Source organism: Sapajus apella, unplaced genomic scaffold (assembly GCF_009761245.1).
Source record: "Sapajus apella isolate SASKATOON/1434 unplaced genomic scaffold, GSC_monkey_1.0 scaffold2, whole genome shotgun sequence".
Lineage (NCBI taxonomy): Eukaryota > Metazoa > Chordata > Mammalia > Primates > Cebidae > Sapajus > Sapajus apella.
The window spans coordinates 1,852,268-1,865,777 of NW_022436942.1; the positions used below are offsets into that span (position 1 = coordinate 1,852,268).

The 13,510-nt window shown below is 40.0% G+C and overlaps 1 protein-coding gene across 4 annotated transcripts in view; it reads right to left on the minus strand.

The window, feature by feature from the left end:
• Positions 1 to 13,510, minus strand: part of ARNTL2 (aryl hydrocarbon receptor nuclear translocator like 2) — an 81,930-nt gene that overhangs the window by 28,027 nt on the left and 40,393 nt on the right. Inside the window, exons 2-5 of one of the 4 annotated variants that reach the window (XM_032283835.1) lie at positions 13,183 to 13,333; positions 11,402 to 11,503; positions 6,446 to 6,487; positions 2,741 to 2,898 (exon numbers count right to left, since the gene is read on the minus strand). In XM_032283835.1, the coding sequence (XP_032139726.1) occupies positions 2,741 to 2,898; positions 6,446 to 6,487; positions 11,402 to 11,503; positions 13,183 to 13,333 (453 nt within the window). The remainder of the gene's footprint in view (positions 1 to 2,740; positions 2,899 to 6,445; positions 6,488 to 11,401; positions 11,504 to 13,182; positions 13,334 to 13,510) is intronic. The other 3 variants (XM_032283841.1, XM_032283848.1, XM_032283855.1) reach the window with 3 other exon arrangements.

Consider the following 13,510-nt stretch of genomic DNA (forward strand, 5'->3'; position numbering starts at 1 on the left):
GACACACAGGTGTGAACCACTCCCCTGCACCGCCTGGTCATCAGATTGCAGACACAGGACCTCATGCTGTGGAACAGGGCTACTCCAGATGTGGTCTGCAGACCAATGCCATCAGCAAACTTTGGTGAGGTCAAGTGCAGAATTTAAGAGTAAGCATTTAGAAGCTTTTATAAAAATGTAACATCGCTGTGACAGCCAAGTCCATGATCATTTCTTCACAATTAATTGTATTTTACAATGAACTGGGGGTGGATGGGAGGAACACCTGTTCTTCATCCAGATAATTTTAAAAGCACTCTGCATGCATTAGAGTGCTTTAAAAAAAAAATTTTTTTTTTAAGAGTGTAGTGAAAAAAAAAAATCCCTTCACCATCCTTCTGCCTTTAACCTAATTATGCTGTGGACCAAAATAACATGATCCACAGGCAGCCCTCTGTTGATCCGACTTCTAAGCTTTTGCCAAGCAAGTGTGGGGATATTGTGACAATACCCTGGAATGCAGATCCAGTTGCCTTAAGTGAGTGTGAGCAGTGCTTGTGAACAGCACTGACCAAAAGATCTGGTCAGACTGTGGGATGAGTACTTAACCATGTCACTTCTGCTTAGCAGAGCTGACGGCAAAAATCTACACCCTGTTTCAAGGAATCTCCTCTGGACTCAGACAGTGCCTCCTCCCTGCCGAGTTTCTCTCACTCATACCACTGCTGTAACATTCATCACATTAGACTCCGACAATCTCTTCCTCCTAGTCAGACCATGAACCCTTGGAGGGCAGAGACCTTGCCTCATGAATTTTTATATTCTCAGCACAGAACAGGAGGGCAGTTGATGTGCGGATCATGTTTTGTTGAACTAGTCAACTGATTCATGGCTTTTCCCTTAGGTCCTCCTCCCTTAGGACACTGCTAATATGAAAATACTCAGCTAATTTTAAGGTTGCAATCAAATGACCTCAGTTGAGCCTGTAAATTTTCATTGCTGAAGGATTTAAGGAAATATTGCAAGTCTCGGCTGTGGGTAAAAGAGAAGCTTATTTCACAACAGACTGTTATGAAAATAAGATCTCCCATCATGCTCCCAACAGGACGCACCAGGGGTACAGATTAATGCTGTTCTCCTCTTAGCCACCCTAACTTGATCTAGTAAAGTCCTTGTATTGTGCCCAGATAATTTCCATTACCCTGAAATAGATTTCCCTTTTCCTGGCAGTGTCTGAGACCTAAACTAAGGCCCGTGGTCATCCTTTGCTCACTCACTTTTTATAATTTTTGAGCCAAATTTCAATATAATCTTCTAGATCTTTACAAATCTGAACTTTCAGAGTGTCCTCTAGAGTCTTCAGCTTGCTACTTGGCCAGGTCTCATCTTCTCAGTGGAAATTTACATCATCAGCATTGGTAAACCGAAAACTATTCCACTTCCTGTCCCCCAGGTTGGACTGGGGTTATTCCCAGACCAGGTGTGATTTCTACTGCACATGTTGCCATGGTTTGGCTTTGTGTCCCTGGCCAACTCTCATGTCGAATAATAATCCCCAGTACTGGAGGTGGGGCCTGGCGGTTGGTGACTGGATCACACTTTCCCTTGGTACTGTGTGGCAACAGTGAGTTCTCATGAGACATGGTTGTTTAAAGTGTGTGGTCCCTCCCCCACCCTCTCTTGGTCCTGCTCCTGCCATGTAAGACGCCTGCTCCCGTTTTGCCTTCCACCATGAGTCAAAGCTCCCTGAGGCCTCCCTAGAAGCAGAAGCCACCATGCTTCCTATACAGCCTATGGAACCGTGAGCCAATTAAACTTCTTTTCTTTATAAATTACTCAATCTCAGGTATTCCTTCACAGCAATGCAAGAATGCACTAAGACACATGTACACATATACATTTATTACACTTTGATTTAAAATTCAAGCTCAAGCTGGGGAACTGCTAAAGCCAGAAATGATGACCCACACACCGAGAGGCAGTGGCAAGAAGCTCCTTCTCCCAGCGTCTCACGTATGTGAGGATACTCTGGAATGGCAACGTGTGAGGCATCATAAGGTACTACTCATAAATCTAATAAAGCTTTCAGAGAAACTGCAGAATTTAAGGAAGTTTTCTTTTTGAAGGACAGAAATCTCCCAGTAACTTAGTAATTACTACTATACTTCAGAAGATTTTTTTTCTTTTTTGAGACAGGCTGTCACCTAAGCTGGAGTGCAGTAGCATGATTACTGCTCACTACAACCTCCACCACCCAGGCTCAAGCAATCCTCCCACCTCAGCCTCCCAGGTAGCTGGGACTCCAGGCAAGCATGACCATGCTTGGCTAATCTTTGTATTTTTTGCCCAGGCTGGTGTTGAAGTCTGGACTCAAGCAATTCATTCGCCTCAGCCTCCCAAAGTACTGGGATTACAAGCATGAGCCACCATGCCCAGCTCTACTTCAGAACTTCTAAAGAATTGAGAATTATGAAAGGCAGGTGATATTCTCTTCATATTATACATGAAGCAAAAATGCGAAGACTCTTCAAGGTTGCGTAGTGAGTTCGATATAAAGCTTTTATCAGAACCAAGTTTTCTGACATCCAATTCAGTATTCTCTCCACATATAGACTACAGACAAACACCAGTGAATGCCTGTAAAGGCGAAAGACACATCCGAATAGAACCTCAATAGCTGACAGCAAAGCGAACTAATCAGAGACCTCCCTGACAGGGGAGATTTCACATATCTAAGTGTGGCAGCCGTCATCAAACTCACCTTTCAAAGATCTCAAGTGTTGAACAGCCATTCTTAAAACTGTAAGTTTGTCCAGTTTACGCGCCATGGGGTTGCACTGAGGGATCATTGCAGACAGTTCTTCAATCAGGTTATTCATTTTATCTCTCCTCCGCTTTTCAGTTTGGCTATGAGCTTCTCTAAGAGGGAAAAAGAACTTCCTTTATATTTACCGTTTAACAGACCCCTAGTCACACCGTGGTGTCACTGGAGCAGAGGCTGAGCCCAGCAGGCACACACTGTTCTTCCTTCTTCCTCCTAACTTGGGCCTGCAGTTGCCACTGAGGAAAGAAGAAAGTGCTGCTGACACCAGGAACAGCATTCATAAAACTCGCTGCCCTTGGTCGGTCCCTTCCTACCTCATTTTCTGAAATCCTTAAGAACAAAGACATCTGTCGGGGAGCCCAGGGGGGTTTTCTACCTGTCTCCAATGTTAGAGGAAGAGATGGGTGCCCTTCTGTTCAAAACGAACTTTTCTCTGGTATTTGCATAAATAGTCGTCAGCATCTTAACCTCATCATTTTCACAGTTCCTTATCATGGGTCTATAAATGTGCTCAAGTCTCATCCCCTTGAAAAAAACCCTTTTCCTAATTCTACTTGTTTTTTGTTCTTGCTACCATCTTCTCCCCTCAGCAGCCTCCCTGAAAGAGTGCAGTTTCCACTCAGTTTTTCATTTCTCAGGCATTCTGTCCATCTGTAACATCAATCTTCCAGAACCCCTGCCTCACTGAAACTGTCCTAGCAAACATCCTCCTCTCTTGCAATCTTGCTGACCCCTGCCTTGAATCTGACACTGCTGACATTTCTCATTCTCCACTGGTCTCCACAGCCTCTCTGGCTCCTCGTCCTCCTCCACTCTCCCTGCTTGGCTCAGTACCCTTGTCTCCTCCCCCAGCTCTTACTTAGCCCTTAAATACTGGTGTGCACTAAGATTCCCTGCTCAGGGCTGCTCTCTCCTCACTCACTATTCACCCTGAGATCTCATTCCTTCACAAGGCTTTACAGCTACTCATAAGCTACTTACTTGCTCTTACAACACTATCTCATTCATACTTCACTCAATTCCTGACCTCTGAAACTAGAATTACAAACCTAAATGATTCTCAAGAACTCTAAAACTCAAGAAACCCCAAACTGAATGTATTCTCTGCAATCTACCCCATTTTCAATTCTTCCTGCACTACTCCTGATTTATTCTTCCTTCTAGGGGGTTTATCTTGGTCGGTAACACAACTAGACACAGTCTAAACCCAGCTTGTCCAAACCGTGCTCCAGAATGGCTTTGAATATGGCCCAACACATATTCATAAACTTTCTAAAAAGATTGTGAGTTATTTTTGTGTGTGATTTTTAACAGTAACAATAGCTAATGAGCTAAAAAAATCAGACAAAAAACATCTCCCTTTTGGCCCAGGGAAGCCAAAAGATTGGATACTCCTATTTAGAACCTTTCCTCTTCACCGTAAAGAGCCAAATAATCACAAGCTCCTATAGATTCTAGATCTTAAAATATTTCTTAAATATGTCTTCTCTTCCTCTCCATCTCTTCTGTCACCACCTTAATTTGGGCTCATTGCATTACCCTAAAATCTTTTAAACTGATGTTCCTTCCTCTCCCTATCTATCCTATGACTTCTGGAATTATCTAACAAAACACATCAAGTCACCTAATCCCATTGCATAAAACTGTTCACTGCATTTCCACTGCCCAAGAAGACTAGCCAGATTCCCTAGTTACATGCTAAGGTTCTCCCTGACCTGCCTCAGGTCTTCAACTCCAGTTTCTCTCTTCCAGACTTTTCCCGACAGCTCTAAATGTTACACAGCAGCAGTGCCTGAAGACGTGCTCATCCTCACACATGCCATGCTCTCTCACATCTCCTCCACGCCTTGCTCTTTACCAGACTTACAAAGTCCTTTCCAACTACACTGTTGGAGAAATTCTGTTCTTTCTTCAAAACCCAGCTCTGTTATTCTTCTGGGAAGCTTTCTGTGATTACTGCATGATTAATCATTGCTTTCTCTAAGCTACCTCAGTACCTTTCATACCACTACCATTATTTCATCAACTCTATGAGCCACCAACTGTAAGATGTACTATTATTTAAGGCATCACAAGGGAAAGAAGTGCTGCCAATTGACAGGAAGATGTCACTGATGATACGAAATTTCCACAGAAGATAAAACGTAGAGGGGATAAGTGTATCTTAGATTCAAGAATTACATCATTTTACTTCTCACACTTTGCTGTAAATCCCTCTCCCACAACACACAGCCACTCCAGAATTTCTCTTTAAGAATAGTTCAGGGGGCAGTCTGATGGGAAAGAGGGTAAATGGGAGACTGCCTTAATCTGTTTTTACAAAGACTTTAAATAGGATAAAGGAAAATATAATTTTTCCAGATGAAAGAGTAAGGAGGTGGGTAGGGAGGAACACTGATGAAGACTGTGGGAGCTAACACACTCCCTGCCCCAACCACTCACCCTTGGCAATGATACTCCTGGAACAAAATACATACTGTTGGGTGAAATGGATAGGATTCAGGTTATATGTGTATTCACATAAAATTCAGTTATCTACTCATACTTTGTCCTATTTGTGAGCAATTAGATGTTTTTCTTCTTTTTAGAGACAGGGTCTCACTCTGTCACGCAGGCTGCAGCGCAGTTGTATGATCATAGCTCACTGCAGCCTCAAGCTCCTGGGTTCAAGTGATCCTCCTGCCTCTGCCTTCCAGGGAGCTGGGATTACAGAGCAATCCAATTAAAATTAAAATGTTATAATTAAAAGAATATTGTCGTTACACTCTCACTAGAAGGATCACCTCTTCTTTCTAACAGTATTTCCCGTCAGCCCGGACAGCAGTGATGGATAGCGGAGCCTGACTCCAGGATGTCTAGCAGAGGAAGGAGTACTCTCTCCGAGCCAGGATCTGGAGAGAGATGAGAGCAGGGTGGGAGAAAGCCCACTGTGGAGAAGGTGAATAATGATGCTAGGAGCCAGGAAACCCAGGGCAAGGTGAAAGAACCAATGTCTGAATACGGTACTTTACTTAAAGGAGTTGCACCTGAAAAGGTTTCTGGAGGCTTTCTTTAAGGAAAGGCAGATTTATCCAGAGGCTAGCTCTCTGCTTAATAATTCATCAGAGCTCTGGCCCCTAATTCAGTGTACAGTTACTGCCGCTTTGAACCATGGCAGTATTTTGTAGAATCCTTTCAGGAAACAAAATAAATGGAAAAAAGGCACAACTCTGATAGGCCATGTTGCCAGATGTAGAAAAATAATTTTTTTTGTTGAGAAATATGTTGAAATAATTGACAAAGAACTTATGAGGATGGGTTTCTAACAGTCAGATGCTCCTCATAAGTAACTCTGATTTGTTTAAATCATGAATCAATTTTTCTTTAGTGCCAAAGAAAATAACAGTTTTTTTCTCAAAAAAAAAAAAAAAAAAAAAAAAAGCTTTTCTAAGAGAAGTTAAAGGGATGAAAGCCAAAATGTTATCCAAATAAACAGAAAAGCAAGACAAGAGGTGCCTCATAACATTGCTTCTCAGAACATATCAAGAGAGAAAAGCCTCATCTTCAAGCCCTTCTATCTTGGCATCATCTTTGCCTTAGGCTACAGGCTTGCCTTTGTCTACCTTTCCACCCACCATGTATCATCTCAACAAGTCAATGTACCTGAAAGCCTTCATTTTAACTTGGTGTTCACCATCTTCCATTCTACAAAAAAGCAGGATAAAATATCAAGGATAAAATATCAAACTACATGAAATAGCTTTTCTGTAATTCTTGAGAAAGAAAGAAATGTGAGATTAAGTCCAATCATCCTAATTCCTATAAAAATCTTTAGAGGTAAATGCTTCCTGGAGCACCTAATGACCTGAAATGATTATTAGGGTGCATGAACTATTCTCCTCTTAACGCTGACAGGCAACCCCATTCTCATGAGGATAAAAAAAGTTATGTTAACTGACAGTAAACAATAACTGATATGCTATTTAGATACGATCTCATGGCAAACTTAAGCAAGAATAAGATTTTCATAGAATTAACATTAAAGTTACTAAGATCATTGATGGGCTAACCAAAAACTTTAAAACTCAGATCACAGTATATAATTTTCATGTCGTCTTACTCACTTAACACCCTAACATATGCCTATAGAGTTTCAAATATTCTTGAAGAACATAATTTGAAATGATTAAACAGTAGCCCACTGATTAGTTATGTCATAATTTATTCATTTGCTATTGTTGGATATTTCAACATTCTAATATTTTCAAAATCATAAATAATATGGCTAATAATACTGTAGTAGGTGCATCTTGAATTGTACTCTAGGATAAATTCCCAGAAGTACAATTTATGGATAACTATTTTAAGGATTCTTATTCATCTTAACAAATTTCCTTCTTTACAGATTTTTTTTTTTTTTTGAGATGGAGTTTCGCTCTTGTTACCCAGGCTGGAGTGCAATGGCGCGATCTCGGCTCACCGCAACCTCCGCCTCCTAGGTTCAGGCAATTCTCCTGCCTCAGCCTCCTGAGTAGCTGGGATTACAGGCACGCGCCACCATGCCCAGCCAATTTTTTGTATTTTTAGTAGAGACGGGGTTTCACCATGTTGACCAGGATGGTCTCGATCTCTTGACCTCGTGATCCACCCGCCTCAGCCTCCCAAAGTGCTGGGATTACAGGCATGAGCCACCGCGCCCGGCTTCTTTACAGATTTTTAACAATGAACATTGTTCAGGCTTTGAGAAAAGTTTGGCCTACTTTAGAACTGTTTTATTCAGTTGAACTCTTTTGAAGCTTTAATATTTTTCTACTTAAAAAGATAATGCTTCTAGGAAATTTAATCAAACATATGAAGAGATGCTTATAAATATTCCAAATAAAAAGGACAACTAAGACAAACACTTAATCAAGTGGTGCTTTTCCTTTTTACAGTTTAAATCAAGAAGAGCCTTTATATTTATGGTACTTTATCAAAAATATTTCCTCACTTAATTTGATTCTCACAGCACAGTGATGAAGTTATTACTGTCCCCATTTTACAGATGAAGGAGTTGAGTAAAGTTAATGACTGTGCAAGGTCCTACAACTAGTAGGAGGCCAAGTGAAGCCTATTGGACACAGGCTGGTGTGCCTTCCACCATACCTGGCCATTTCTCTCAATACCATCAGCCTGTTGTGTGGTTGTAAAATAAAATTAAACAGCTTCTCTAAAGCAAAAGAGAGGGTCATATTAAGTAAGCTTCTTTTCCCTTTCTCTTTTCAGCCATCTTAAAAGGATAAACAGAAAACAATTACACAGATGAATAATTTTCTTCCTAACAGTCTGGGATTATATATAATTGTCCCTCAGTATCCGGGGGGAACTGGCTGCAGAGCTTCTTGCAGATACCAAAACCTGTGGATGTTCAAGTCTCTTCATAGTATTTGCATATAACCAGTGTACATCCTCCCATATACTTTAAATCATCTCTAGATTTCTTATAATACCTAATAAATGTAAATACTATGTGAATTGTTGTTATGCTGTATTGCTTACATAATAATAACAAGAAAAATAAGTTTGGATATGTCCAACACAGACTTGATTTTTTTTTTCTGGATATTTTCAATTTTTGGTTGGTTGCCTATAGATATGAAGGACCATACATATATATACATATATATATATATATATACTTCAATTGTGTATATATATATATGTATACTTCAATTTCAAAAGGTAAACTTTAAAATTTTACCTTTTGAAACTGAAGTAACATACATATATATAGAGTCAGTTTACCTTTTAAAACCACGTTTTTGCTTTGATTATTGGCATTTTAGCAAATGAACTCACTGAGTGAATTTGCTTCCACGGTGAAATTCAAATATACTGTACTTACTAAATGCAAATATCTTTCTATTTAATGGCCCCTGGCAGAATAGAATAAAGGCAGGATCTTGTTAGTCAAACAATTTCTTGTTAGTGAAAAAATTTGTTTGTAGCACGAATGGAGATAATTAGTAAATTTGGTCTATAATCCTAATATTTTACAAATTTTTACAAATGAGTTTTAATAAGCTTCCTGGTATTAATAATGTTCACATTACTTGGATACATTTTCTTAGTGTAGCACCTTACATTACAGTAACATAGTTTCCAAACACAATGCAGTTTCCTTGAAAACTATTTTCACTGCATTTTGAATGAAATGTAGGCATTGTTTCTAAATCAACCAAAGACAAAGCTAGAGGCACGCGCAATCTCAAAAGATTCTCCAGATTTGCCACTTTTCAGATGTTCCTCTTTTTGAAACGTGCTTCCTTCGATTTTTGTGTGCCGCTCCCACTTCAGATCCCTGCCTTCTCATATTCTGCACAGGCTGCCCCTCGTCTTTTACTGTCTTTAAGTCAGAACCCCTAGAGTATATCCTCAACCCCCAGCCCCCCCACTCTATGTGGTTCTCCCAGTGACATCACTCACATCATCAGTTCAAGTACTTTTTGTGCATTAATGATATCTGAATCTCTAACACCAGGCCAGGCCTCCACCCTGAGCTCCAAATCCTCATGTCCAACTTCCTGCTTGAAGGTTCCATAAATATCCCATTCTCAGTGTGTCCGGAACTGAATTCATCATCTTTGCCTCAATCTAAGTGAATGAAAATACCACCCTCCATCTAGGAGCCCAAGACAGATAACTTGGGCATACTTTATATCCTCTCCCCAATCAATAATCATGAAGTCCTAGAGATCCTATCTTCTAAGTGTGTCATATGTCCCTTCCTTTCCCTGCCCTTCCTGTCTAGGGCCACGCTCTTTGGTCAATGCTGAGAAAACCCAGTCCTTGGCAAAAGCTATTCTCAGTTGTTCTGTCTGTCTGTGGGGTTTTCCTCCTTCAGCCCATCCTCCATGCTGTTTCCAGGGTGATTCTTTGAAAACGTAAGACTGTACCAGTCACACCTACCAGGATGGCTATAATCAAGCAATTGAAAATAATAAGTATCAGTGAGGCTGTGAAGAAAACAGAACTCTTGTACACTACTTATGGGAATGTAACATGATGCAGCCACTGTGGAAAACAGTATAGCAATTCCTCAAAAACTAAACAGAATTATCATATAACCCAGCAACTCTCTCAAAGGCATATATCCAAAAGAATGGACTCAAACAGGTATTTGTACATCAATGTTCATAGCAGCATTATTCACAGTAGCCAAAAACTGGAAATAACTCATCAACAGAGGACTGCATAAATCAAAGATGGTATATACACACAGTAGAATACTATCCAGCCATAAACAGGAATGAAATTCTGACACATGCTATAATATGGATGAAACTTAAAGACATTATGCTAAGTGAAATAAGTCAGACACAAAAGAACAAACAGCATATAATTCCACTTATGTGAAATACCTGGAATAAGCAAATTCATAGAGCCAGAAAATACACTAGAGGTTAGCAGGGGATGTGGGGAGAGGAGAATAGGAATGCTGTTGTTTATGGGCACAGAGTTTCTCTTTGGGGTGATGCAAAAGTTTTAGAAATAGAGGTGATGCTACAATACTGAATAAAATTAATGCCAATTAATTGTACAATTAATAGTGTTCAAATGGCAAATTTCATGTTATTTATGTGTGTGCGTGTGTGTGGATATATATATTCACCATAATAAAAATGAAAAGGTGCAGAGGCAATCAATTCTTTAAAAAATATAAATCTGATCAAGTTCTTCTCATGCTTAGAATTCTTCACTTTTCCTACTACATGCAAGATAGTTTTCAGATTCTTCAGTTCAGCAGATCTTTCATGACTTAGTTTGTGTTTATCCCTCAAATCTCAGAGCTCACTCCACTCCAAGTGCACCCTCTGCTCTACGGTGACAACCACTAATTTCCTAAGCAGGAGTATGCAACTACACACTGGTACATCTGCATAGCTGTTCTTTCCACCTAAAATATCTTCTCCACTCCTGCTCTGTAGAATCACTTCTTCTCTTCTGTTTTAAATGTATTTTTGTAGAGACAGAGTCTCCCTCTGTCACCCAGACTGGAATGCAGTGGCATGATCATAGCTCACTGGAGCCTCGAACCTCTGGCTCAAGCGATCTTCCCACCTCTGCCTCCCAAAGTGCTGGAATTACAGGCATGAGCTATCACGTGTGGCTATAGACACATTTCTATTCTTTACTTAAAACTTAGCTTAAGTCAACTTTTCCAAGAAGTATTTAAATCTTGTATAAATGCCCAACTTTATTTGCTGACATAGTATCCAGGGTTTCTATTATTGCAGTTATGATGGTATAAAATAATTGTTTGTATCTTTTCCACTTGCACAAGTTTCTTGTACCTTTGTGTCTCTGTCTCTCCTAGTCTACTGACTGTCACATATTGACTCTCACCTATTGACTGGCTTTCCTGCACTGAGTCCTGGGGAAGGACACTACATAATCAGCATCACGTACTTGGACATCCGTAATTTCATTAAAGGGAATAGAAAATGGTAGGATAAAGGAAGGACTGGGGCAGAAAGGAGAAGCTCTGGGATAGATGATGAGCATATCAGTATATGTTTTCACTGCTACTCTATGCCCTCTTCAAGTAGGGGAGTATGTCAAAGATGGTCCAGGACTTACCTGCTGCCACTGGAGGCTGTTATTTCTATCCTTGTTGAAAGAAGATAGGTAAGGGGATTCTGAGAAAGCTTTTCCACCACTTTTTCTGTCATGATTCCTGACCTGGAAGGAAGGAGGCCTTGGGTCACCCCCTACCCAGATGTTCTGGGAATGGACAGCAAGACTGTCCTCAAATGGAGATAGTAGCCTACTCTGTCCAGTTACCTAGTGACAGGAAGCTGGGTGAAGTGGAGAAAATACCACATCCAGAATCAGGCATTCTAACAAGCTGTGTGATGCAGGGCAAGCAGCTTCACATTTCTGAGTTCTAGCTTCTTCCTTTTCTAAAATGTGAGTAGTTACCTAAATAATATTCAGGGTTGTTTGCTGCCAAAAAAATGCCAGTACTGTCAGTACTTTGCATGTTTCTTATATTTTTGCTAGCACTGACCTCAATTTCCAATTCACCCCCAAAACCACTGTAAGATCTCATCTGTGCCCCCCATGTGGCACAAAGCTGGGCTACCTCTAGATTCACTGTTCCCACTTCAATTGCTAAAATCATATTTAGATACCAAGAAAGAAAAGTGGTGCTTATGATTCTGAAGAATAAGGAAGAAAATAAAAAGAACTAACAGTCACTTTTAGCTCAAGATAAGTGGGGGCTATTGACTGATAATTTAGGATGGAAAACAGCTAGACAGTCTAAATAGAGTGTCACTTCATCAACTGTAGTTTCCAGAAGCATCCATGTTAATAGACGAGACTAAGAGAATAGAGACAGACAAAAACAGTAGAAAACCTTCAAATCATTTATATATGGCTTGGGAAGTGCTTCAGTATTTACATTTCAATAACACTGACTCTGCTGTCTTGGGAACTAAAGCTAAAGTGTAAAGTGTATTGGAAAGAACTGAGTAAAAAAGATCTAGGATGTTTTACTATGTCCTTATCTTGACCCCCAACTCAGGATTTTTCCCTTTATTCATGATGGAGAATTGTCATCAACTCTCACATTTATGTAAAGTACCAGCCTAAGATGCGTTGCTGTAGGTGGCTATCATTATTTTTCCTTAATGTTTTCTAAATTTTATATCTATTTATTTAGAGATGGAGTCTTGCTATGTTGCCCAGGCTGGTCTCAAACATCTGGGCTCAAACGAACCTTCTGCCTCAGCCTCCCACACAGCTACTACTGTAGGCATGTGCCACTGTACCTGGCTTGCCCTGATGTTTTCACCATATAAACTCTAGCTTTGGGGAAGTCATTAAAGAATATTTAGGACTGAAGGTTCAGGGGTAACAAAAATAAATAAGAAGATAGTGGGTATTCTCAACATTGACTTTATTATCAATTTGACTTAATAAATATGGAAAATAAGAGTTGTATATTTTTAAACTGACCACAGATAACCAAGGGTTGGTTACCCTATACATGATGAGTAAGGTGAGAAGTAGTAATTATTATTTTAAGTCAAGCATGCAAGGTGTTCTCCTCGTGTTTATAAGTATTTTAATAAGGAAGGCAATTATCTTGCCATAATCATAAACATTACTCAAATTAAACTCATGTTCCTACGTCTCTTTCAGATTCCAGCTGACCCTCCTAAATACCTTTCTTCAGAGCTGGATGGAAAAGTTCCAAGTCAGTCATTGACAAAGGTAGCAGTTGAGCAGATAAGTAATCTCCCCTTCCTAAATGTTACCATGAACTTGGAAATAATTAATGATTTTAAAAGGAATATTTTCCTCTTCTCAGAGAGTCAAAGATCTCACCGGGTTAGAGGAACAAATTCACTTACTGGGATGGGTCTGAATCACTTCCTTTGCGTTTTCGTGGAAACTCTGTCACGTGTGAGCTGAAGGATCCCATAACTGTTGGTCTTGTTCCTGGACTCATGCAGCTAGAAACCACAGGAGCAATGCACTGGTTCTCCTCTCTCAACACTTTACCTATGGCCAGCAGAGTAAAACAAGATCTTTAGTTTAACTATTAACTTTTACTTTGTACATATCCATATCACACATTTTAAATGACTTTTCTATCTTGATATTTTAAAAATATCAGCCAAGGCCAGGCACGATGGCTCATGCCTTAATCCTAGCACTTTGGGAGGCTGAGGTGTGTGG